The 26175-nt window shown below is 35.7% G+C and overlaps 3 protein-coding genes across 4 annotated transcripts in view; 1 reads left to right on the forward strand and 2 right to left on the reverse strand.

The window, feature by feature from the left end:
- Positions 1 to 3807, reverse strand: part of Ctr9 (RNA polymerase-associated protein Ctr9) — a 29121-nt gene extending 25314 nt beyond the window's left edge. Inside the window, 9 exon segments of the mRNA XM_028304343.1 lie at positions 560 to 730; positions 1131 to 1285; positions 1609 to 1815; positions 2025 to 2252; positions 2410 to 2605; positions 2725 to 2993; positions 3244 to 3480; positions 3590 to 3688; positions 3772 to 3807. Of these exon segments, the coding sequence (XP_028160144.1) occupies positions 560 to 730; positions 1131 to 1285; positions 1609 to 1815; positions 2025 to 2252; positions 2410 to 2605; positions 2725 to 2993; positions 3244 to 3480; positions 3590 to 3688; positions 3772 to 3807 (1598 nt within the window).
- A 1142-nt stretch (positions 3808 to 4949) lies between these two features.
- On the forward strand, positions 4950 to 8277 carry mus81 (mus81 structure-specific endonuclease subunit). Of its 2 annotated transcripts, none has more exons than XM_028304341.1 (4): positions 4950 to 5041; positions 5140 to 6169; positions 6690 to 7113; positions 7301 to 7645. In XM_028304341.1, exons 2-4 carry the CDS (start codon positions 5142 to 5144, stop codon positions 7637 to 7639), a joined length of 1791 nt encoding a protein of 596 aa, XP_028160142.1. In that variant the 5' UTR covers positions 4950 to 5041; positions 5140 to 5141; the 3' UTR covers positions 7640 to 7645. The 2 variants fall into 2 exon arrangements, with proteins under 2 accessions (XP_028160142.1, XP_028160143.1); XM_028304342.1 differs by having other exon boundaries at positions 4953 to 4985; positions 7301 to 8277.
- Positions 8278 to 8336: 59 nt separating this feature from the next.
- Positions 8337 to 14804, reverse strand: LOC114352670 (porimin). The gene is made up of 3 exons (XM_028304344.1): positions 14620 to 14804; positions 11323 to 11701; positions 8337 to 9567 (listed from the first exon to the last, which is right to left on the reverse strand). The coding sequence occupies exons 1-3, from the start codon at positions 14690 to 14692 to the stop codon at positions 9450 to 9452; spliced, it is 570 nt and encodes a 189-aa protein (XP_028160145.1). The 5' UTR covers positions 14693 to 14804; the 3' UTR covers positions 8337 to 9449.
- Between the last annotated feature and the right edge of the window lie 11371 nt (positions 14805 to 26175).

Below are 26175 nucleotides of genomic sequence, written 5' to 3' on the forward strand. Positions count from 1 at the left end.
TAGGAAAAGTATAATCAATTAGGGTTCCTTGGCAAAAAAAAAATTGGGAAACCCTGCCGTATCTGATAGCAATGACGGTGTTAACACAGCACTAGCTTCGCTACATGACCCCGCGAGACAGGGATGCCGTCTTTCCCTCGCGCCCGTGCCGCCGTTACAAACTCCCAAGTAGGAGTTTCTTGAAAAGTCGAAGGTAAAAAAAAACAGCGGTCTATTTAGGTTATTTTCGATTTTCCAAAAAATCTATACTTCACCTTTTTGTAGAAGCAGAAAATTCGTCACAATCAACTAATATGACTTTGCACATGATTTCTAGTGAGGAATGACTAGGTGGCAAATTGATAAAATCGTTATTGATGCACTAAAACTAAACGCACTTAGGTTTTACACACCTGGAATTTAGGTTATGTTTAGTTGTCCGATCAGTCAGTTAAATTAAGTCACTTCTACATTGAATGTTTATAAAAAGTTGTAGTATGCAGGTATTTTAATTTTAATAATCCACTGCTTAAATGTCTAATTTGGAAACTAAGCTGAATATTAAATCAAAACCACTTACCTCAAATAACAATCAATATAATTCGGATGTTCCTTCAATATGTCTTTGTACAGTTTCTCAGCCTTGTTGTAACTGCACAGCGCCTCGTTCAGTCGCGCCAGATTATACATCGTGGTCACCGCTATCGAGTTGTAGTACTGTGCGTCTAGTGTCTCTGCATCTGCCTTTTCTCTGCAAGATTATTAAGGGTTAAGTATCTAAAATTTGGTTTCAGAAGCTATGATATACTAAATGCAACGAAATGACGTGGTATTTTATACTGGATATTATGTAGGTATATTAATTCCAACCACAGAAGTTTCGATTCTAAGTAGGTTTGAAAAAGAAGTAAAAAAAATCATAAAAAAGGTATAAATATACTACATTGTGCATTTTAATAGAATTTGCTTACTGTACGATAGAATACCTTTTTTTAAGAATAAATCTTAACACAAATGAGTCCAATATTTTCTACTATTGACTTTTGGAATGGTTCTTGAAAGGCATTTTCAGAAGAAGGCATTTTCAGAAGAAGGCATAATATGGCAAATAAATCCAATGTCTCTTAAGCCAACTAGATTAAAAATCTTACCTTTCAAGAGCTTCTTCTAGATAGGTTTTAGCTTCATTCAAGTTTCCTAGCCTGTAGTGGAGAGCTGCCACGTTGTTTAGGATCTCCGCAGGGATGTCAGCATTGACTTTCTCTTTGAGGATTTTCATTGCTGTACTGTATGCATTGAGAGAACCCTACAAAAACGAAAAAATAATGTTTTATGTTGTTTTTACAAAAAAAAAAATAGTTATAAAAACAAATTGGTATACCATAAGAGTTATCTTTACAAGTAGTATAGCAGGTATAGTAGAACATTACTTAATTTGTAGAGAGGTAATTTTCAACGGTGAATTAATTTTGTACTAAAGTATTTACTGACACTAATGTTTAGTACCTAAAGATCACTGTAATTTATCGTTTTATTCTTGCTACAAAATATTTTTTCTGCGCATTGTAGCTATTACCACACACACTTATTTGTGTTGTCAGATAATTTTTTAAGCATGAACTGACTGACCTGCAAATCATTCTGCTCCAATATCTGCGCGAGTTCGATCCATGCCTCGACATCGTCAGGAAACTGTTCCGTGACTTTCTTGAGGTGCTGCCGCGCGATGTCGCGTTTAGACTGCGACGTGGAATTCGCGTACAGAGACCCCAGGATCTTCATGGTTTCGTAGTTCCCTGGCTGGGCTTTTAACACCTTCTCGAAACACTGGGCCGCCTGTTGAAATATCACTCGGTGTTAGAAATGAAATATTAATGATATACTTTCACATTTCATTATTAGGTACTTTTTATTCGCATCATGCAATCAGTCGCAAGACTGAACAGTTTTGTTCTGTGAATGAGGACTCCCTTCATGGATAATTCTGGACCTTTATCATTTTAAATCAACCAAAATCTTTTTTTCTTTTAAATATAGCTACTTACATTTTCTGTGTCTCCTCTATAAATATACATCTGGCCGAGACCGTAATGTGGGAGCACAAAGTTAGGCGGTGCAAATTGTGTGGCTTGGTAGTAGTACTGGAAGGCTTGGTCGCAGTCTCCCTGCGCGTGGAACGCTCTCGCGAGGTGGTGACAGCTTTCTGCACGCATCGCTTCGTTCTCCGTGTTGTGAAAAGCATGCAGGGCCAAATGTTGCACCTTGCTGTAATCCTGTGTGGTAATTTTAAATGTTATTAGATAATCGAAATTCGACAAAAAACCTATGAATAATTGATATACAAAATTACAACAATGTTATCTTGAATACAATAGTATAATAGTACAATAGTGCTATTAGCAAGTGTTAAAGAGATAAAAGTATGCATACCTTTTTGAAAAAGAAGTGATTGGCCAAATGGTTCAATACCATGGGGTTTTTTGGGTCAATGGCATACGCTTTTGACAACATGATGACTGCGATTTTGTTTGATTCACTCTCTTGTAAGTTCAGTTTGAGGATGGAAAGTCCGACCAAGGCACCCACACACTGCGGGTCCAATTGCAAGGCTCTTTCGAAAGCCATCCTAAAAATACGCAAAAGTTTAGATTACATAATGATTACAACCATTCGTCTTATGAAGTTTCAAAGACATAAAAATGTATGAATATACGTAGGCAATGTTTTTGTAATCACATTACTAACCTGGCTTTCTCTTGGTTATTGAGCTTCATAAAACAGTGCCCCATGCCTAAACGTAAGGCTGCTGGACTATCCGGGTTTGTCCGTAAAGCCTTTTTGTAAAACGCTAAGGCTCCTCTGTAGTCCTTACGGTTGAAGGCAATGCAAGCTTTGCCCAATAATGAAGGGACATTGTTTGGGGACTGATTGAGCACGAAATTGAACTGGGCATCTGCCTGCTCCATTTTATCCCCTTCAAGCAGACAGAAGTAAGCTCTTCCGAGAAGATGGTTCTATGAAAACAAAAAATAAGTAGTAACTATTGTTAAAGAAACTGAAAATCTCCAATAAATATTGTTATTGGAGATTTTCAGTAGTTTCTATGCAGTCAACAAGTTAATTTTCTTACAAGATTTTAATTTTAGCGATAAAAACATTCTTTACTGATTTTCCATTTGAAAACTTTTCAACAGATTCACTCAGTTGTAGTTGCAACTTAGCTTGATTACAAATCGCAGCTTATATCAAAAATGTTCAACTTACTTGGTCGTACATGATGATTTTGTCTGCCATGGTGTACAATAGAGTCGCTTTCGTGAACAACTCTTTCTTTTTGTCCTTCGACTTCTCCTTGTTGGCCTCCTGCACGTAGTACGCGGCCAACATGTCGAGAGCCCGCATTTGGTCACGCTCATCTCTGTAGTCAATGTTAGCATCCACTCGAGATGCTTCCAATATCTTGAGAAAATCTTCTATCTTCTTCTGTTTGTAGTAGGCTACCTAAATTATTTGAGAAAAGACAAAATCAAGAATCGTGGTATTTAATTTTATGAAATACCGAAGTGAAAACTATGTTTCAAAGATGCAATCTAATTTCTAGGTTACTTACAGCAAAGTTTATCCAAACATTCAACTGCGCCCGTTCCTTTTGTAAAATACTGAGGACTTCATCTCCAGATGGTAACTGTTCTGGATGGAGCTCGATAACCTGGATGAAAATAAAATACCACGTAATTTTCTATCACTGACACTGCGACAACTTGACCGAGGGAAAACGAAAAAAATAATCACCTCATCAGAGTTCCGCAAGGGTATTTCAAGAGACATCTTGACGCGCTTTGTTTTGCACTTACTACATTACTTAATCACTCACTTTACTGAATCAACAATACTTTACAAGTACGAAGTCACAAAATGAACTGAGAGACTGAAACACGACCGACCGACGCAGAAGAGGACGCTTTTTTATTTCGTGTCACTGTCAGTGTCAGTGTTGTTCCTGACAAATTTAGGGTTGCCGTATTCTAATTCTAAAATTGCCGTATTTTTAAGGAAAACTAAGAAAAATTGCCGTATTGTGCAAAATGTTTATTTGGAAGGTTCAAATAAAAAAAATACAAATGATGTATTATGTACTATGCGTATACTTACTACTTTTAAACTTATTCTTCACTTATAAAGGTTTTGAATAAATAGTTTAGTCCTAAAACCGACCCGAATAAAAGTGAAGAATCTACCAAAATGAAGACCAAACGATTTTAGACATTAACATCTCGGAGATAAGGTTGCATTTGGTTGAATTATGTTGACGTTTCTTTTATATGGTTTACAAGTTGGTGCGTTCCATTAAATGAAATATTTTTTTTGTTTACTAAAACTCATGAAAAACTCATAAAACTCTACCTTAATCAATTGCCGTATATTTTGATACGGTAATGGAAGTGCTGCCGTATACCGTATTTATGGTGCCTAAGAGGCCTAAATGCCGTATATTACGGCAATTGCCGTATCAAGAACAACACTGGTCAGTGTCAGTGTCGAAATCCTTTATGACATTTTACTTTTTTTTATCCCAAAAAAAAAAATACAGTTAACCCTTACATAATATCAATTGAATATATTCAATTGCGCTCGTATCTATCGTATCGAGTGAAATGAAGTCATTATTTTTTAAAATTGAAGATTAATCTTCGGCCATTTCTGAATTTGCAGTGTATTTTACGTTCTTTCAATTTCATCTCTAGCGATGCCGATGAACTGTCATAAGAAGGAGGAAAGATTCAATCAAATTATTAAATAAATAGGGAATATCTGCAATACGATGCCGATACGATTATAAATGTATTGAATTGTTTGGAAAAATCACTATTTGATGTCCTTGTTATGTTCATAAAAAAAAGAAAACAAACTGTNCAAACTGTCACATTGACATTAGCGATCAGCGCGGATTTGTTGTTGTTTTTGTAGAAAAAATATTTTAAATAAATTCTTTAGATCACAGCACAGTAAGTATTCTGATAATGTAGTAAATTCAGAATCTGCTTTGTTAATTCTGACAACGGTAAATGTTTTTAGCTGATTGTTATGATAATTATCGTATATTAAATTCGAGCCCTATACCGGTATACATTCGATTTTAATGTTAAAAATGTCTTACAGTTATGGGTACAGCTACACAACTCACCCAGAACAAGAGGATAACTCTCAAGCGCAAGCGACCCAATCCGCTGTTTCAAGAGTGGCTGGAAGAGTTGCATGAAGAAGCAGAATCTAAAGGCAGCAAGTTGGAGCCAATGTTAAAGGAAGCCCTGGAGTCTATATCCAAGTACCCTTTACCCCTGAAAACTGGTGCTGAATGTGCAATCCTCAGGGGTTTTGAAAAGAAACTTTGTCTATTTCTAGATAAACGCTTGGAAGTGTATAATAGTAATAAAAGTTTAGAGAACCAGGAGCAGCATAAAAAATCTAATTCAAATGAAAATTTAAATCTACAATGCTCTGTAGTTTTAGAGAAAGACTCAAAATTATATTGTAATGCTCCACAAACATTATCAAAGAACAAAGAAAATTCAGAAGATAAAAATGATGAAGAATCAATAGATAAATTGCCAGCCCCTTCAAGATCTAATAGTAGCTCTCAAGATCCACCTAGTCCAAAAACGTCTAAGGAGCGAATTTATAAACCTGCTTTTAGATCTGGTGGCTATGCTATACTACTGGGATTGCTGGAAAATCTGCAGGAGAACCCAAGTGAGCCAGCCCTTGCAAAAGAAAATCTAATTGACAAGGCCCAAAAATACAGTGAGGAGTCTTTTATACGGCCTAAGCCAGAGTCATTCTACACAGCATGGTCCAATATGTCCAGATTAGTGACCAAGGGACTGGTGGAAAAGAGTAAAAAGAAAAAAGTTGTTTATTCATTATCAGAACAAGGAGTCCAACTAGCTAAAATGCTTCTGAATGAGTCAAAAGACAGGCCTACAGTTAATGATCTAATTTTTAACACTGGGGAANCTGGGTCTATAGGGGAAACAAATGACAGTCAAGAAAGTGGTGTCAGTAGGAGTACAGATAGTGGAATGTCTTCTCAAGTTGGCTCCCAATCGAGTACAGCAGATCAAGCCTGTATAGAAATGGCAGCTGGATCTTTTGAAGTTATTTTGTTAATTGATAAGAATGAAACTGGAGGGTGAGTAACTTTTGTAGTTAAATTGCACTTTTTTTTTTATGTCAAGTGTTTATGGAGACACATACTTTAGTCCGCTTCAGTAATATTTTAGATAGGTAATGCAGCAGTTTTTTCCCTTTCTTTTTTTTTTTTTTAAACCTTACCAAACGACACAACAATTATGTTAATAGGGAAAGAGGAGTTAGAATAATTATAGTTTGATGTCAAAGACAGCACAATATTTACTTAGATATTTAATACAAAAGTGTTGAGTTAATATATATTGGAAGTTGAAAGGACGAGGAGTTTTAAGGGGAAGGATATCATATAAAGAAACAGAATAATTTTTACAATTAAAGAAAATATGCTCAGGGGAACCTTCGTCTTCTCCACAAATTGCACTTATTTCAACTGTATAAGATGTCAGTTTAAAACTTGATGTGCCTCTGTTAGTTTAATCCACCAAATTTTTTTTATGTTTATTGATATAGTCTCATTATTTATTGTATAATTTTTCCCAAAAGAATGTTTTCATTTACAGAGTGACAAAGAAGAATGATCCCACAGTGGCACAGTTCAACAAATACCCTGACTTAAAACATGAATACAGAAGTCTCAAAGTTGGTGACTTCACTTGGGTGGCTAGACATAAAGAAAGTAAGGAAGAGCTGGTACTACCATACGTAATTGAGAGGAAGCGTATGGATGATCTGGGTGCCAGTATCAAGGATGGAAGGTTCCACGAACAAAAGTTCCGACTAAGAAAGTGTGGGTTGAAAAATGTTATCTATATGGTTGAAAACTATGGAGGCAACAAACATGTCGGCTTACCAATCCAGTCTTTGATGCAAGCAATGGCAAATACAAGGGTCCAAGATGGATTTAAAATTCATATGACTAATTCTTTGAGCAATTCTGCCAGATTTCTTGCTATGATGACTAAAAGATTGACTATTGAATATAAGGTATGTATTTTTTTGAGTTCTACAGTGCTAAGAATCAGTTTAGTAGGAAAAGTTGAACTTGAAAGCAATTTATGTTTTTACAGAATTAGCTAATACATAATACATACATAGTAGAACATAATACTTACTCTCATAAGATTGATAATTATATCAATTAGGTAAATAATTTTGTTGATATTATTTTCAGAATCAGTGTTTGTTTGGATACAACAGGGAACCAATCAACAAGGACTTCATGACATTCAAGTATTTCAATAAATCTGCAGCCAAGACCAAGCCTCTAACAGTCACCGAAACATTCATCAAGTTGTTACTCCAGTTAAAAGGAGTTTCTGTAGAAAAAGCTTTGGCAATAACTAATGTATATAGCACACCAGCTAATTTGATAAAGGCCTATGAGAATTGTAATAGCAAAGAGGGAGAAATGCTGTTAGCATGTCTGAAGTATGGCAACACCAGCCGGAATGTTGGCCCTATAGTTAGCAAAGCAATATATCAACTATTTAGCAAAAGAGTATTGTCATAAGCCTGTTTTGTGACCAATGATTGGTCTAACTAAATATTTCAATTTAACCACCCACCTAATTATTACTATGATAGTCTTTAGGGAATGTGTTTTATAATAAGCCTAGCCTGCGACTTGGTCCGCGAGTATTTCAAGATTTTAAGTCTCGTGAAAGACTCAAACATTTTCGGAATGGTTAAATAAAACTGTGGTTGGTGGTTAGTCATGGAGATATTTTAGGAAATTAAATTACTGTATCCTGATGGGGAATAAAAAAATAATCACCATCTGATTCTCTCGCATAATTTAATAAGCATGATATGTTAATAAGTTTTGCAGAGAAGTGGTGATTAATATCGCAATATAATTGAAGTGGTACTAAAGGCTGATGATATTAGTAGCTCGTAGTAAAAAAAATATTATTTTATGAAATGTCAATACAAGTCGCCCAAGCGCGAATGACCGCCCAAATATGGGGTGGTCAGACTGCGCGACATTGTATATTACCTATTTTGTAAACTCAAGTAAGAATTCAACTGTTCAAAAAGTAAATTCTTTATTAAGCAAAAGTGTAATAATTATTAATTAGTTTAATTTTACTATCGCCTTTATCCACTAGCCTTGTTTGTATACTTGCGGTGTGAGAATATAATTTTCCATCCAATATCCTTAATTATTTACTAAATAAAATGGATTAAAAAAATGAAACAATTGTTTATTTTTTATACTTTATTAACATAACCAGTGACATGAGTAAGTAGCAGTAGTAACTTCAAGAGACAGGATATTTTATAGTGGCTTGTAAACCCTTTTGAATATCTATCCATAAATAGTTCAGAATTAAGAGCACTTTAGGATGGAATCATCTTTCCCCAGTTTACAAATAGCGTGCTAAATTAAAACAAAAACGAGAACAAAATATACAGAATTGTTTTGGCACAAAAAAGCTGTCATATGATTCTATAAACCCTACTTCAACAAGATCTACAAAGATTGAGAAAAAGATTACAAGACTTGAGATTCCATTTCCCTGTAAAACAAGCAACTACTAGGTTGCTGGAGATTCTATGAGAACTCAGTTGTGCCAAAACAATGTAGGTACTACTTTAGACCCTTATTTTCCACATCACATATGCGTTGCCTTATAGTAACACTTACGATAATTATACACTTATAATCTACATACACAAGTATTTCAAGGTATAGTGCAAATCGAAGCTGAACAGTGAAAAAATTTGGAATAACCAGTTCTTACAAAATTGGGAGTCCAAGACATGGCACAATTTAAAGAGATAGAGATTCAGTGACACTAACTACTAAATTGCACAATTGTTTCTTATATAAATCTCAAAATAGCTGCTTGTAAATAATATCTTTGTTCCAAATACCGATATTTCGTTAGAACTAACATCACATTTCCCGATTTTTTAAATCATGGACTCATGTTTCTTGGTGAAAAGCGATAGTGTACTTACATATTAATAAAAATCTAATATTCATTCATTTTGGATTATGCTAAAACACGTAAAATCAGCAAGATAAATGCTATATTATTCTACTTATGTTGAATATTCTACGGTATTGGTAGCTTAATAAAGAAATTAAAATTAAAGTAAAAAAAAAACTATTTTTCTAATTGACCAGCCACCACTACAGTACAATTTTGAGAATAATAAGAATATATCTAGTTAACATGCAGTAACCCTGTCTGTATTGATAAAATAAAAAGTGCACCCTGAAATCTAAAAACAGAGAACTAAAATAAACTTTTTGGACAGTAAAATAAAATTGTGTGCACTTGAAAGCAGTGAATAGATGATTATATTATTATTTAGAGAGTGTGGTAGTTCCTTTCGGTTTGGTTCCTGTAGTACTTGAATCCCATGAAGCCTACGGCGAGAAGCCCCAAGGTCAGGATGATGCCACCGATGAAGCTTGGCCCATCGAACCTGAAAATGGAAAAAAAGAACAATAGTAATTATAGCCATTGTCACAGATATAGAGGGAAAATTACTTCGGCGTGGCGGCAAAAGCCATTATAGATTTTTGCAGTGTTGTTAGTGCGGGCTAGTAACGGATCATGCTCATACTTTCTCTATACAGGGACCTACGCGTAATTTATCAACACATTAGTATTGATGGGAAAATAAAATTGCCTAGCTGTTATCAGTCTACAGATATTTTCAATGGGTGTCGAATTGCAATAAACAAAATTAAATTGCGCATTTTCATTGTGTAATCTATTGATTGGCATGTGGGTATGATGATGATCATGCATGCCAATAAAAAGGATTGCAAAAAGTCTTTTGTACAATGATTTCCTGTAGCCAGACTTCATAATAGATTTAGAAGTGATGTGGCAACAGATTAGACTGTGCCCATTTTCTCAACGCTATTGTAATTTAAAAGCGTGTGTCCGTGTATTAAAAAGGTATTTTGGAACGGATGTCAGTGATTTAAAATATATCATCTGTGCATATCATGTCTATAGTTCCAAAATACTGAACTGTCCTATCCATGACATTGACAGTGGGGCGCCCGCCACCGTAAATACCGGATCGCTGGTTCCGATTTTTGCCATATTGGAAACCATTTAGTTGAACGATGGTAGCGCCCCCTGTTATTGAGTTTGGTGGGACAGTTGAGTGTAGGTCATCTATAAGTGCTACACGAGGTCTTATGTCTAGTGGAGTTTCACTATTCTTCCCGTTTATTTACCAACAATTCCACGCGGCTGACTGACGTCATTCAAGAAGCAAATACCTAGGTATCTCATCTCATCCCACACATTTGCAGTCGGATCTGTGTGACGTCAGGGAAGCCTATCAGTTGCGGACTCGCATTAGCGTACACATACGACCTTGAAATGTTTTTATTCATAATTTAGTCCGAGTATCTACTTGATCTAAAAACTAGCGCTTGCCTTCATTGTCTAGATGCATAAAAAAGGTGAACATACAGGTTCTATCATTATAGTTCTAATACAGAACTTACTTACACAAAGAATCAGATTAGACTTGTGATTGCGAAAGGACAATCTGGCGTAAATGGAACAACTTACTTACTCATTGGGTTTGTCATTGAATGAACTGCATCTTTATTAGGTACCTATTAGTACCTAATAAAGATCAATTTACAGAAGCGTAGCGTACCTTGGCGGGGCCCCGTATAAAAATTTGTTTGGGGGCCCTTAGAAAGGATTAAGATTTCTCAAAAAAGAAAAAAATGATTGCATAAAATTAAAAGAAATATACGGGAAAAAAGAAATTGCTTTTTTTTTACTATTATCATTTCTGAAATTTAAAAAATTTGGGAAGTTTTTATTAATTTTTTCTTACGCACCTTGGGGGCCCCCGTAGGCCGGGGGCCCCGTATAACTGATACGGCAGATACGGCGGTAGCTACGCCCCTGTCAATTTACCACAAAAGAGAAGTAATATAATATATTAGCTTTTATCAAATGTTATGAACATGTACGATATTTATTGTACGGTGCAGAAAAGTTCTCGAGTGGCGACCATAAGCGGGAAGAATTAGTGAGGGCAGGCCCCCACTAGGTGGACCGATCTGGAGAAGGTTGCGGGAAGTGCCTGGATGCGGCGCAGGAACTGTGGATATCCTCGGGGGAGGCCCTTGTCCAGCACTGGACGTCATTTGGCTAAAACGAATGAACAACTTGTTTGTTATGGTACTAAATTACTTACCCTCTTCCCGCAACCACTGGCTTAACGGGTTCCGTCGGAACCTGAGGTGCCGATTTGGTGGACGACACAGGTTTGGTCGTGGTCGTGGTCTGATCGTGTGCAGGGGCCACTGTAGACGTTGTCTTGTCGGTGTCTTTCTCTGTCACCGGAGTGGTCTGATCAGGCTTCTTAGTCGTGGTTTCAGTAGGTTGGTCCGATTTCTTCGTTGTGGTAGGAAGTGCGGTGGGTTCCGTCACGGGACCAGCGGGGGCGGGGGTAGATGAGACTGACTTGTTGGTGGCAGGGGTTGGGCTTGGGACAGTCGAGGAAACTGTGGTTTCGGCCGGCTTCAGAGTGGTCGTAGCGTTTGGAGCTCCTTCAGGTTTTGGGGTGGGCGTTTCTGTAATAAATGGAGTAAAGTTAATTCAGTAGGGTCCATCAATTTAAATAGAAGTGATTGTGTTCTAGAATGAAGTGAAGTATTACTCTATCCAAAATATTATTTATGTATTGATTTAATTGATCACCAACAAGGTTACATTGTAGTGTTCACAAGAATAACTTACAAAAACGACACTTGATAAATGCAAACTTAATTAAATTATCATGTGTTTTATCTCTACATTTTTTGGGGTTTCTCTGATAAAGCCTCGAAGTTGAATGATTTTTTTTACTTCACGTGATCATACAGAACCTAGTAGAAATTATTGGAAGTGAAGGCTAGATAAAGTTGATAATTTTATTGTTTAGGACAATAATTCAAGACACAAATAAACTAAAGTAGACTTGAGAAGGCAGGTTTTGAAATAACTGAAGATTAAACCCTATTCATGGTGTTGGTCATTCGATTCTGGAAATATTTCACAGAATAACAACAACAACTCTGTAAGTGATGCGGAGCACATCCTGTCATTGATACTCGGCTGAAAATAACACAATGCAAGGCTCAATTTAAATGATAATAATATGAAATGAGGACAACTATATTTTTATATTTACTTATTGATATTTGACTAAGATAGTATAATTTATTGCTGAGATGTGATTCAGTGATGCCATTACAGGACTCGTGTAATGGTCTGTGTAATATTTTTGTTGCAAACATGAACCAATAAAATTGAATAAGTTCTGTCTTAAGGTTTTGAAAAGTAATTTGGACTGCGACTAAAAAACAACCAAGAGCATAGGTTCAAAAACATTTTAATTTGCAATTCACTTCAATGAAAGCAAAAATTTGTCCTGAGGAATGTTTTAATTACCTTCCTCAATTTGTGGTCATTTGCATTTCCTGATTTGGTTTGTAATAAGCAAGAACAACCGGTTTCTAAGCACATACTGCAGAATTATTGTGAAATAACTTTTATTACCATAACATTAAGCTTCATTTCTTTGCTAATTATTGTTGTAATGATTGAAGGTCAATCATAATTTGAAGACTAAAAATAATGAACTTGATTATCTGCAACTGACTGACAGGTCAGGTTTGTATGATATGATATTATTATATCAGCATAATTGAGTCGTCTAGTTTCAAAACCCGCTAAAACGCTCCTGCAACGAATTTCTGTTTATATCTCTAAATGACGTTACTGCAATTTTCTCATCATACTGTTCAATCATTTTCGATCAAAATTCACAAAAAGACTACTAAACTAGCACTTAAAATTTGGTTTGTGTTACAAACTCCGCTAAAACGCCGTCCGTTTCTTTCAAAACCCTCTAAAAGTTGATTGACCAATGGCAGCACGGTATTTTGGTCACGTGACTGCGAAATCAGTATGGAGATTTTTTCATAACATGCTTAAAGTTGCTGCGGTTTTTTATTGTTTTTGATCCAAAATAATGGAAGATTTGTCTCAGTTCGTGGAAAAATGTAACCCTAAAGACGCAAGAAAGAAACCACGTAATGAAATAGCCTGGAAACGCACCAAGGAGCGCCAGAAACGGAAAGAGAAATTTGTTAAAAAACTACTTTTGAAGCAGCTTTGATGGTGTTATGCAAAATTAACCATTTAGCTGTCGTTGGTTATTGTTACTATTAAGTGTTGGTGATCACTACTGGGATTATAGAAACTTCACTAGCTCAATGCCTTTAGACGAATTTAATTATAAAGGTATGTTACTTTTTACCCGAGTGCAGGAGGGTAATGTGTTTCGAGAGTAGGTAGGTATGTATGTGTGTAATGTGTATGTTTATATCCCTGTACAGTCAGGTGTATTTGTAAGTGATAGGTGTAATTTCTAATACAAAGTGACGTACCAAAGTAATTAATTTAAAGTTCCTTATTATAGTTCCTATTAGTTAAGTTGAAAGAAGATAAACAAGTTTATAATATATTAAGAAAAGTAAAATACTGGTTAAACAAAATGATTCTACGACATGACTTTTTATTTAATAAACACTAACCAAGTGTTTACTACTTCTGGTGAGGATGAGTTCAAATTTGAAGGTCACCGTACTGCTGGAAGGACCAGCAAGCAAACTCGTACAAATTGCGTACTGCGGGCAGGACTTGCGATAATCTTCTGGCAGGACATTTAGAACAAAAGACCAGTCCTTCCAGAAGAGCTTCCAGCAGGACAAAGCACCGGGCGATCTATCATTAATGTTGAACTATGTATGGCTTTAATGTTTTATCGGAATCCCTTTTTTGTCTGAACTAACAACAAATACCATTCCACCCTTACAGACTTCATTAAAATTAGTATGTTACAGGAATGGCAGTGCTTTTCTCATAAGTTACAGCTTTGCATGCATTCAGTGTGGAGTCCACACTGTGGAACCACTAACTATAAGAACATGGTGCTGTTTACTTATTTAGCTACCTACATGTATAATAGGTACATAGATGAATAACAGGAACTTTAGTGTTCTCTGTCTAATCCTTGAGAAGAATGGAATGTTCAGTAAGAGGAATAGTATTGACAAGCTTCTAAAACTATATTTAGACCAAGTGGATGTTAATTTATTTGTGTATTAATGTGTAACTGTGCATGGAACAATCAATACTCTATCGTTGAAGATACACACATATACATGCTAGTGTAAATAATAACGTATTAAATGTGTTCTGTTTTATTTAGCAAAGCGAATAAAACGATAACACGATTGTAGAAGTCACGACGATAATATGGCATCGTGGCACAATTTCGTTAGTGGCCTTTGTATCTCAAGAAAGATTCATTGATAATCATTTTCGACACACAGCAAACTTGATCATCAAAATATTGCAACATCTTTATTACGCACAACTTGTCACTAGAAAATTACTATCAAATATATTCATGGATGCCAGATTTTTATTCAGATTCACTTACCTGGTAATCCATCGGGCCGGCTCAAACAAGTTGTCAAGGATAGCAGACAAATAAATATTACTTTCATCATCATTTTAAAGCGATATTTAACTGCCGATTGTTAAATTTGTCGAAATAATTACAAACTACGCTTCCACAGCAGCCGAGCACAAGCAAAGCAATTTCGACGAAAAATAGTGATGCGCGATGACAGTGACAGAAGACAACAAAGCAGTATTCGATTTAGTTCGATTCAATCGCACTATCGATTAAAGGTTTTAATTATAGGAATTTTTAATGTAAGTTTCATTTTTAATTTTAAGTTAAAGTTAAATCTTAAGCTAGATTTAAAAAGGATTTTTAACATAACATTTGAATTTTAGTTCATGCAGCAATCCATCCCCACAAATGTTGTCTATTAATTAATATTATGAACATTCATCATCATTAGTACAGATTCCAGTTTATAATTTTCTCTAATTGATTCAATATGCTACCAAAAACCGATTGAGATTTTTTATCGATAACTGTCAACGAGTAAGAACGAGTAGGCAAGGAAAGGTAAGGTGACATTGCCTGAGGGCTGTGCAACCTAATTGTGCGCAGCACTATTAAACCTCTGTGATCTGTGGTTTTCTCATAGTTTTTGGTTTTTGCGCGGGAAATGGAAAAAGAAAGAGATGATGTAGAGGTAGGTCTACTTTCTAAAATTCCTTCCTATTTGAAATTCACCGTGAACGTGTGAGATGGGTACGAGTACATAGTAGTATAGTATGAATTATTGTAATAAAATTATATTGCAATAATATTATATTTGCAAATTAAATTCACTTTGAAGATTAGGAAGCTATGGTTGATCTCAACCGCAATATTGCGTGGAGCGTTACTTACTTAGCCGTTGCAAAGTCGCTCAAGTGAAATCGCTTTTTAAGCTCTTGCTTACCAAGCTAATTTCCTTATGTCTTCTTCCGTAACTGTGCAATCAGCGCCGTACAAAATGACGCACAAAGTTAAATGTTTAATCAACAAAATATTTGCGTATTTGTGAAACAATTCTTAATAAGGGAAATATTACAGTAATTAATTTATTTATGTAATAAGTAGGTACTTACCACCATTTCTCTTTATCTGCTTATGTCTACCTGTAATAAGGAAAGTAGGGTACTTATTCGTTTTTATTAAATGTGTAAGTAACCCTGTGTCGCATCGACTGCAGTTTTGTTTTACACCTGTAGCAACAGAAAACGAATGATTTCATTTCTTAGGCGGTAAAGAAAATAATTTCATCCGGCAGGCTCGACGGAAGGCACAAATAAATTGCTGATTCCCTCTTTCAAATGCATTTCTTTTCTTTCAAATATTTACAGTTTTCTGCCTCAGCTGAGATGGGTTAATGGTTAATCAATCTTGTTAGAAAGGTTTACCTCCACATTTTTGTCGAACTCCGGAATAATTTCTGCTTGTGCAAAGTCTTCACGTAATCCAATTTGTACCTTGTTCGACATGCAATAGGAACAAGTAGAGACTTTATTTGCAGATTGATTCAGTGTTCATTGCCTATGTACATAGCTGGGCACCGTTAATCAAATAGTTAACTTCGTTAATTGTTAAACCGTTACTAAAAAAATTAACTTCGTTAAACGTTAAAACGTTACATTTCGGAAGATTTAACACAAGTTAACGTTAATCGTTAATCCGTTAACACGTAATAATAAAACGAAAAAAAAAAAAATGTATGCAAGGTTCAAATAAGTAATTTCGAAAGCTTGTATCGCGCATGGAATTTATTCCTCTTTTATGTTTGCGCTACAAGCTTTTGAAATTATTTGAACCTTGCATAAGTACAATTTTTTTTCGTTTTAGTACAACTGCATTTCAGAATAAAGCTTGTTTTAAAAACATCTTTTTTATTATAATTTTATTATACACTTTTTAGTTGTACCTAATTGTATCTCAATCTCAGAGCCTTGGTACAATTACAATACAATTTAGCACCAAAGTGCTCGAAAAGGCAAATCCAACAAACCCAACTCGATAATTTTCCACCGTTTCGTTTAGGAATTTCCTATGGCCACCTTCTGACTCCATCATCAGGACCCTGGACATCATCTAGTACCTACTAAAGTGCTCAAAAAGACAAATCCAACGAACCCAAAATCGCTGCGATTCCGCCGTTTCATTTAGGAGTTTCTATGACCTCCTGACTCCATCATCAAACCAGCTCAATGGTACCTACCATAACATTGCATTGTCATCGTACTTACATAAGCATACCAAATTTCAGCTCAATCGGTTGACGAGAACTGGTTTTAAATTAAGTTGTAAATAAATAAAAAAAAATGCATTTTTTACATCGTTGCGTTGGTGATGTGGTTACAAAAACTGTTGTTTTGGGTTCTGGAAGTTCTGGAAGCCCGAACGTACTTGTCAGAACGCGTTTTTCAGCGTGCCTGCTGTATTTTTTGGTAAATAGTAGGTACTGGATTAACGATTAACGGACTTAGGATAATTTAACGGAAGTTAACGAGTCCGTTAACATTTTTTAAAGTTAACTTAAAAGTTAATCCGTTAATAGAAATGTTAACTTCGTTAATTAACGATTAACGGATTAACGAGTTAATGCGCAGCTATGCCTATGTACAATCTACGTTAGAAAGTAGATTTAAATAAGTACCTACCTTCTTGCTTTTGATTGTGGTTAGAGAGAGATTGAGACAGATATACAAGACTTACTTATGCTATCATGAGGGAAAATAATATTAAAAATGTACGTCTGAGTTATTATCTGGATGATGTCTGTTAATGTGAAAAAATATTTTCAGCAGATTTATGTAAAATTTATGGCACATCAGATTAAATAAAGTTCAGGTGCATAGTCTTAAGATAGGTAAAATAACAATATGGGCTACAACCATGGCTACAACAACCTTGATGTGCCTTCTATATAAATAACATCGTAGCAAAAATCGATTCTCTACCTAAAAATAGTATAAGACAAGACACCTTACGTATGGCGGCAGCTCATCAAGCTTAATACTGCGGCGGCCTATGCAGTTGTGATAAGAGCGATTTTGCAACAAAAATGTATAGTCTGTTGTGCCTTCAGCCACAATTTCAGCACAATATCGATATGTAGTAAATATCACTGATGAAAGGAACACGCCGCACAGCTAATGGCTGCCGGTAATAATCGGCGGTTGTCGGCGACACCTTTCGCGCGGTGTAATTAAATCGTCGCCCGCAACGTGACGCGGTAATTATAGTCCCACTTCCCACTTCCCACTTCCCATCCCAACCCGACCTATTGTGATTTTATTACTTAAGTTTCCTTTTAAGTATTATAGAATTCGAAGAAAATTATGCTTTCCTATAGATAGAGAGGCATTTAACCAATACACTTTGACTTTTTATAAACTTAACATTATTGTAAAATGCAACACTAATCAATTATTTGAATGTACAAGTCAGAGACAAATATTATCAAATAAAACAATAGGTACTTGATGCAATACCAATACCTCCTAGCTAGAGTCATCATAATCTGCCATCCATATTACGGTTACTCACATATTAAACAGAGTGTCGAGGCTTACAAGTAAGTTGTGGTACTTTTGCAATGATTTACTAAGTTTGGTAACCGATAAACCTGGAACTTGCTGAATACTTAGGAAGCGAGCAGGTGGAGTGAGACCTTTGGGATGTATTAACTTTTACCTTTACTCAAAGGGAGTCCGTTTCCAATTTAGTTAAGTAACAAGGTTCTTATACCAGGAAAAATTAAGAGGTATATATCCTTGAAACGATCTTAGAAATTACTTGAATAACTTACGGATGTACAAGTGAGGTCCTAAATTAATTAAAAAAAGGTAACAGAATTTACACTTAAAAAGTGGTCGTTAAAAGCCAAAACATAAATAAGTAATTACTGCAGAAGAATTTCATTGAGTAACTTATACTCAATGAAATTCTTCAATCTTTTATTTATTTCATCAAAACTTTTATTACTGTATTTTCATACAGGTTTGAATTTTCAGCTACCCTTAGGATCTGAAATCTATACTTCTATTATCTATACTAATATTATAAATGCGAAAGTAACTCTGTCTGTCTGTTTTGCTTTCACGCCTAAACCACTGAACCGGTTTTGATGAAATTTGGCATAGAGATCCCGTCCCGTCCCGGGAAAGGACATAGAATAGTTTTTATCCCGGTTTTTCAAACAGGGACGCGCGCGATAAAGTTTTTCTGAGACAGACAAAATTCCACGCGGGCGAAGCCACGGGCGGAAAGCTACTACTTTATAACTTATGCTGAGATGTTGATCTATTTCAATGTTAATTGGAGTCTACTCATGTTTATAAAAAATAAATGAATCAATTGTTTTTTTTTCCGCGAATGAAGTCGCGGGAGAGTGGTTACTTATAGGTTACTAAGAGGCAATCTTAGCTTGATTTGTTAACTAACTCGGATTTAACTCAAAAGAGCTAACAGATTATGTTGTTAATTTAAAGTAAAACGTCCGTGAATCAATTAGGAATGGATCAAAGGGCTGGGCGGTCCCGAGGGGCGGAAATGATTTAAACCCGATAATGCGTAAGGCAAACCTTAACTTAAATTAGCAGATGGAATGTCCTAAACAAGTACTTCTTGTTTAATCAGGCCAATAATGTTGGTTTGGGAATGTTGAATTCGTTGTACAAAGTTTGCATGTAAAATGAAAGGACTGGGTGATTAATAAGACAGAATTCTAGCTACTCGTTTATTTAATTAAAGCATATTAATGAAAACTTTAACGTCGATGTCTCTTTAATATTCGTATTAAAGACCTACCTACTGGAGGATGAATACATAACACACATCTTTATCTGTCTATTAGTTGCCAAGTGAACTGGTGGGCAATTTCAGTTATTTTTGATAGTTTATATAAATTAGATTAACTTAATGTTATTACTTTGTATCAATTGTACACTGTAAGTTAACACAAGGTGCGATTGCGGTCAAATACCTGCCTTGTTATGCATAAAAAAATGTATAAGATATACCTAACGTAAGTACATTTTGTTTCAAGGTAAAAAATATAATACGTTATCCACGTTTTGGCGCAATTGTTTTCCCCGAAGGCATAAAGTTAAATTGCACGGATTATCCATTCTTCAAAATTGTATGTTTTTATTCGTGATCGAGTTCGCTCAATTTCCGCGATAAAATCTTTAAACATGTGGCGAGTAAAAATTGAAAGGCATATTCTATACGGCTCCCCAAGGAACGCTGGAGTGAAATATTGCCCTATGTTTTATTAACATTGCTATATTACCAGGATGGGTAAATATTCGCTTAGCTACAAGGTAGGAAGTATGAAAACCTCAATATTTTGATATATTTGATAAAGAATTCTCGTTGTGTACGGAATTTATATTAAATGCTGAAAATATTTAGTAAATATGAGCTTACTGAAATAAACCTTTATTTTGCTAATTTAACATTGAGAAATTCGCATTACCTTCACTACATATCTACCTACTACATGCCAGCATAAATGTTAGCCAATTTTGCGCCAGCTTTTTAACAATTTCAGCGTGGTTGTGTACCTTTTATACCTATAGTATGGATCTAGTACTTAATGAAATAGTCATCGTACTAAAACCGGTTGGGCGGGCGGCTGTGAGCGATAAAGCTCTCGCTATTTTAACAACTCTAAACTTTTTAGTTTTCAGGCGCCAACGAAGCTTTTCAGTTACTATGATAGGATTGGGCAATTCGTTGAACTTTAGTTCTGTTTTTTATCTTGTTTCTGTATTGGGCTACAGTAGAAAATAATGTAAAAAAAAACTGAAAAATATAGTACTAATATTTATTTGTTTATACATTGCTTACGGGGTGTCATGATCGACGAATACTGTCATGATTACTGTGTATCGAATGAAACCGAAACAGTCTAATTTTTTTTTGAATAGCCTCTGAATGTTTTTCAATAGTTTTTTTTTATAAATTAGCACAGTTACAAAAAACTTTAATCACATGTAATTACCGCGAAGAAAGTTTGAATTGCAAACACATTAAAATAGTGTAATATCAGTACTAACACCCGTATTCACAAACGATGCATGCTTAAATGAAGCAGCAAATCGAACGCACAGCGTTGAATAGAGCTCTTACACCCGTATTCACAAACGATGCTTGCATAAGTGAAGCAGCAACGCTATGCGAAGTCATGTGTGTCACTCAAGTATTGTCTATGAATAAGTTTTGGGACCCTGTGCGTCCACGCGCACTGTGAGTTTGTGAATACGGGCGTTAGTCTATAGAAGCTCTAAAGATCTCCTTGTGTCTTTGGTCACATAACTGGTCTCGTTATTGGCAAGCCAGTGAACCCGGTTCGCTATTCAGGTTTGTACAACTCAAAGCCTATGTTGTAAGATGTTGTATAGGAGGTTGATCTGCGCAAGAATGTTCGACGAAATTTCCACTTGCCCTGCCTTGCTATAGCACAAGGAACTGCATGGAGGTGAAATATTCATTGCCTGTATGTCATATTATTATAGAAACCCTGTATTCAACATGTAAAAATAACAAATGCGTACAGTGTGTAAGCAATCTGAGAAATGATGATTTACAAAATTATGTGACTTAAAAGTAAGTACAGACGACTGCTCACCATTACTTCAAGATCTCTTGATGACAGTGTCTTGTGACACTTCATGCAGTTCTAGTTAATAATAGGTGAAATACTTAGGTATTGCAAAAAAAAACTTTTTTGCCGCTTCCTTCCTTCTTCCTTCAGCTGTTTGTCCATTGTATCAAATATTTTCACAACAACAGGCATGCGCTGCCAGTATCCAGGCCTTGACTGCACACACAAAATTAAATAAAAGGTTGCTTAAAGAACTATTTGATAGCCCTCAAGCTGCTCCACAGTTATCACTGTCCACAGGTAGCGGAATTTCGATAACTGCCGGGTCCCGCGTTCCGATGCAAAAATTGCCGTGCCGCTCGCTCGTGCGCGGCCAGCTCACTATCGATAGTTATGCTAATGAGCTTTGATGGGTTTTCGACGACATTTGCAGTGAAAAAATTCGGTTGCCGAGAATTTTACGTGTAACATCCAGGGAAATACTTTGCGATAGAATGCTATGGGAATTTTCCTCACTGACTGCGACTATTACGCAGCTTCATGCTCCATCAGCCTGTGTACTTAGTGATCACGACCAATGCAGCCCGGAGAAAGGGTACATATTCAAATAAAAAGGTAATATACTTATTATCACGTCACATATCTATAGAATCAATAGGTTAAGAGTTCTAACTTCGAGGTCTTATAAAAGTTTTGCCTATTGAAAGTGAAAACTCCACGCTATATTGCTCGCAATGCACACACCTGATATCTAGCAGAAGCTTTACACAACAAGCTCTAAAATTGCAATATTTGTTACAAAGCTACTAAAATCTCTTTGCTTTTATATAACTAATTCTCATATCCTTTTGGTGAATACTGATTAACTGTACTGCTCTGTTGGGATTTTAATCTTATTAACGTTTACCGCAAACTTTGAGTTGAAATTAAATGCATAACGATATTTATGTTCCGTTATAATTATGACGTTGCAATTATTTTGACCATAGAGTTGTACCATAACAAAATAATGAGCAGTTATCTTACTTCCTAAAGTTTTATTTTCTTGCTCATTTTAATCTTGTCTAATAAACAAAAGAAAGCCCTAATATCACTGACTATACTAATGGTCATAAACAGAGACAGAGCTAAATAGTATAGATACTGATATCCGAAAAATTGGTTTGTATGCCTACCTCAAAGGAAGTAGGTAGGTATTAGCAATATGGTAGGTACTCAGTGACTACTGTATTCATATATGTTACACTTTAGCTCACATTCAAATTAATAAAAGAAAATGTTAAGTGTAATATGAGCTTTAGAAAGCGGGATTAGATATGAGGTGCTTAATAATTTCTAAATATTGCTATATTTTGTGCATACTTGTTACATTGTACTTCTGTGGTCTATTATTATTATTATTGGTTTTTGGGCCTTCATTTGCGCCAACTCGACCAGGTTTGATCTATTGTGGCAGCCCTTGTCTTTAGAGTTCACTGCTTAGTCCCGTTGAGTCTATAAATTTCCAGATTCTTTGGAGCGTGATATCTGCTATCTCATCCGGGTGCATGATGTGTCGCCCGAGATGGATACTTCTTTTGCTCATAAGCGGGCCGCATGACTATGGTCTAGTGGTAATCTTCTGTGGTTAGGTTTCTGCTAGCTACTACCATCTTACAATAACAATGTTAACAGCATTTATAGGTATAAATAGACAGTTCCTCTCATACTCAATGTATTCCGAGGGAAGCTCGCCGCTTTCTCCTTCGGCTTCTATTCTATCAGTGATAGTAATGCTCGGGCCACACTAACGGGAAATGCCATTAATTATTGCGATAATAGGCATTGATGTTAGCCGATAGTGTGGCCCTAGCATAAGTCAAACGCTTCCCCGTTGTGGCTAAATAAAAATTCAAAACATATTTTACTTAACACTGCAGGTGGTGGCAGATGTGACTGTTCAGAGAACCAGTAATTACTACCTGAAATTCCTGTACCAGTGCGCAGTCGTGAATTATTTATATTTTCTCGTGTGAAAAGCTCAAAGAGACATGCCAAAATTCTGCGAAAGCATAAAAACGAGAGCTCTAGAGAAAAACAACTGCCCAATGATCTTTTTGCGATATATTCCTGGAAGAAGTGATGATTTCAAGTAATTTGTTTTTAAATCGGTTTCCTCGTATCATGTTAAAAGATAAAAGTTCCTAATTATGTTCATGGAATCACTGTAGCAGCGGAAAGATTTAGCAAAGTAAAGTATTCGGTACTCGTATATTTGTCAAACTGTTTTAGTACCTGCTTAAATACAACACTATGTTATTGTAAAGACGTTGTACACAATATCCAGGAGTGAGCGTTGGCGCAGACCACCTACTTTTAGTTGGCTGATAGTTGGGTCGGGAAATATATGAAAGCGCGCACATTACACCGATTTTTCTTCATCCTACTAATAAGAATCGGGTCCAACTATCGGCCAACTAAAAGTCGGTGGTCTGTGCCTTGGCTTACTTGTATATTTATAAACTTTTTTTTATATCAGGACCTGTCTACAACCCTATGTTATTGTAAAGACGTGTACACAATACCCAGGAGTAAAGTAGACATGCGCTCACGCTCAAATGGATTACTACAGGGGCCCGTGGGACATGTCACCGGCCCTATTCGGCCCGGATTACTATTTCGTCCGGATGCCCGGATTCCCCATATCGAACATGCGAATTATTAGTGGCCGTTAGATTTCATATCAGCTTGAAAATTGGAATGTATTCCCTTGATTTTCTCCCCTAAGATTTATTCGATCCACAAACACAAAGTAGGAGTTCTAATTTAACTTTTTAATCACTAAGCATGTCTTCATAATACTTATTTGTTTTCTTTGTATTCCGGTCATGTATAAATAATATTTATACATGATGATATACATGATATTATCATACTGGTTTTTTATCAAAATAGGTCTAAACTCAAATACTTATTCTAATTATATTACAACACCTGTATTGAAATGTTATTGGAAGCTTAAAGAAAGCTCCAGCTGCAAAAAAAATAATTTGTCTTAAGAACAATCTTACGGCGAATTTCTCAGTATTTGCAGGAATCTCACAGATTACTAAGCCTGCCATGTTATAGCCAAGAAAGATAAGTAAATTATGATTTTAATCCTTAGAGTAGGCGCACACCGTTGATTTTTCGTCGGCCGATAGTTTAGTCGGGCTGTTGATCAGTAGATATGGACATGTATGGGAGTGCGCACACTACGCAATTCGATTTGGCTGAATCTTCATACAGTTTGAAATCGGGCACAACTATCGGCCAACTAAAATCAACGGTGTGCGCCTACTCTTAAAATGAAACAGGGACAGTTTATTTAAGATTACCTGCGTTATTACAATCATCTTCCGCGTACGTGCAAGGTGTAGAGATATCTCTAGTACAAAGTGTTTCCTCTGACATTGTCCTTTGAAAGTCAAGTGAACAAGTTTCTAAAAGGTCGGCAACTTATTGACAGCCGCCCTTACGTTGGAACGTCCTTGAGCGTCGATAGCCACTTTCTGGTGCTTCAAAAGTCAAGTGCGCAGTGTCAAAAGGGTCGAGGAAAACGCTGTTGCTAATATCCATCTGCGATAATAGCTACTTTTCACGTGGATCGTATCTCTGAGAACAATAAAGTACCTAGATAAACAAATAAATATAGGTAGGTAACTTTGTTGACAGCATACCGACTATTTGACATCATCATTTGCATTAAGAAAAAAAGAAATGGATAGTCATAAAACTCTCCCCGGAGCATTAGTATAGCGTTTGCAAAGAAACAAGGATGCCTAAGTAAAACAGACATTGCCACGTACTACGGTCCCTTATATCAAAATGGTAGCTTTGTCTCGCGATGCGGTTGCCGAAATCCGTAAATTGTCAGCCCTCAGGCCATTAGGTTGCCATAAATTCCAGTATTTGACATCCTTTTCAACAAATTTACTGTTCATAGAAAATTTATTTCCGCCGAAACGGCCTGTTGTATGCGCAATAGCTCAGGAGTGTTTTGTATTTGTTATTTATTTGTTCACTTTGTCAATTTGATCGAAAATATCGCCAGTTTTGTGATACGCAGTTTAGATTTTAGTAATCATATAGCAAATTAACACCATTATTTAAACGAGTATTTACCTACCTGCAATAAGTAAATCATGTCGAAGGAGAAAATTGACATGATGTTTATTTTTCTTGTGATCTTAAAGAAGAAAATGTACCTAATCCAATATTAATACTAGTACTTCAGGGACTTAATATAACAAGCTTTAATATTTGCATTATACACAAAACATTATTAAAATAGAAGTGCTCGTTGAGTTTGTTATAGACACAAACTGAAAAGGCGGAAAAAACCTTTATATCTCTATCTTCAAAAGATAACATCTTAAATACAATATATTCCAAGCTAGAGTGTCCACACCATAATGTGTAGCGCCGTTTTAAACGTTGAATAGTTTACTGTAGGGTTTCCAAACTGTACGTTAAAGAATAGAAAGTTTCTAGACTATCTTTAAAAATGCCTAAGCCTACGCATTTGTCAAAAAAACACAAAAAGGTGACAGATCTTTTCATTATTCAAACTTCAAGTGTTAGGGAAAATATCAATTGAAACTATAATTTGAACAAATTATACTATTTATCCTTTATATTAAAATGAGTAGCTTTCCGCCCGCGGCTTTGCCCGGGGTTTTCCCGGAAATTATTCAAATTTTTGTCGCCGTAAAAACCATCCTTGGACTTCAAATTGGTGGCCTTGGTAAAATTGGTCCAGGCGTTGTTGAGTTATGCGCTTACCAACACATTTTGCGATAAATTTTTAGATTACATATAAAACCATTCAAATATATTTCAAAAACCATTCCCAAATCGTAATAATTATTACGGCAATATTACGTTAACAATTTGTAGCAAAACATAATTATAAAACGCGTATGTAC

Source organism: Ostrinia furnacalis, unplaced genomic scaffold (assembly GCF_004193835.3).
Source record: "Ostrinia furnacalis isolate ACB-3 unplaced genomic scaffold, ASM419383v2 OfSCF1416, whole genome shotgun sequence".
NCBI classification, from domain to species: domain Eukaryota; kingdom Metazoa; phylum Arthropoda; class Insecta; order Lepidoptera; family Crambidae; genus Ostrinia; species Ostrinia furnacalis.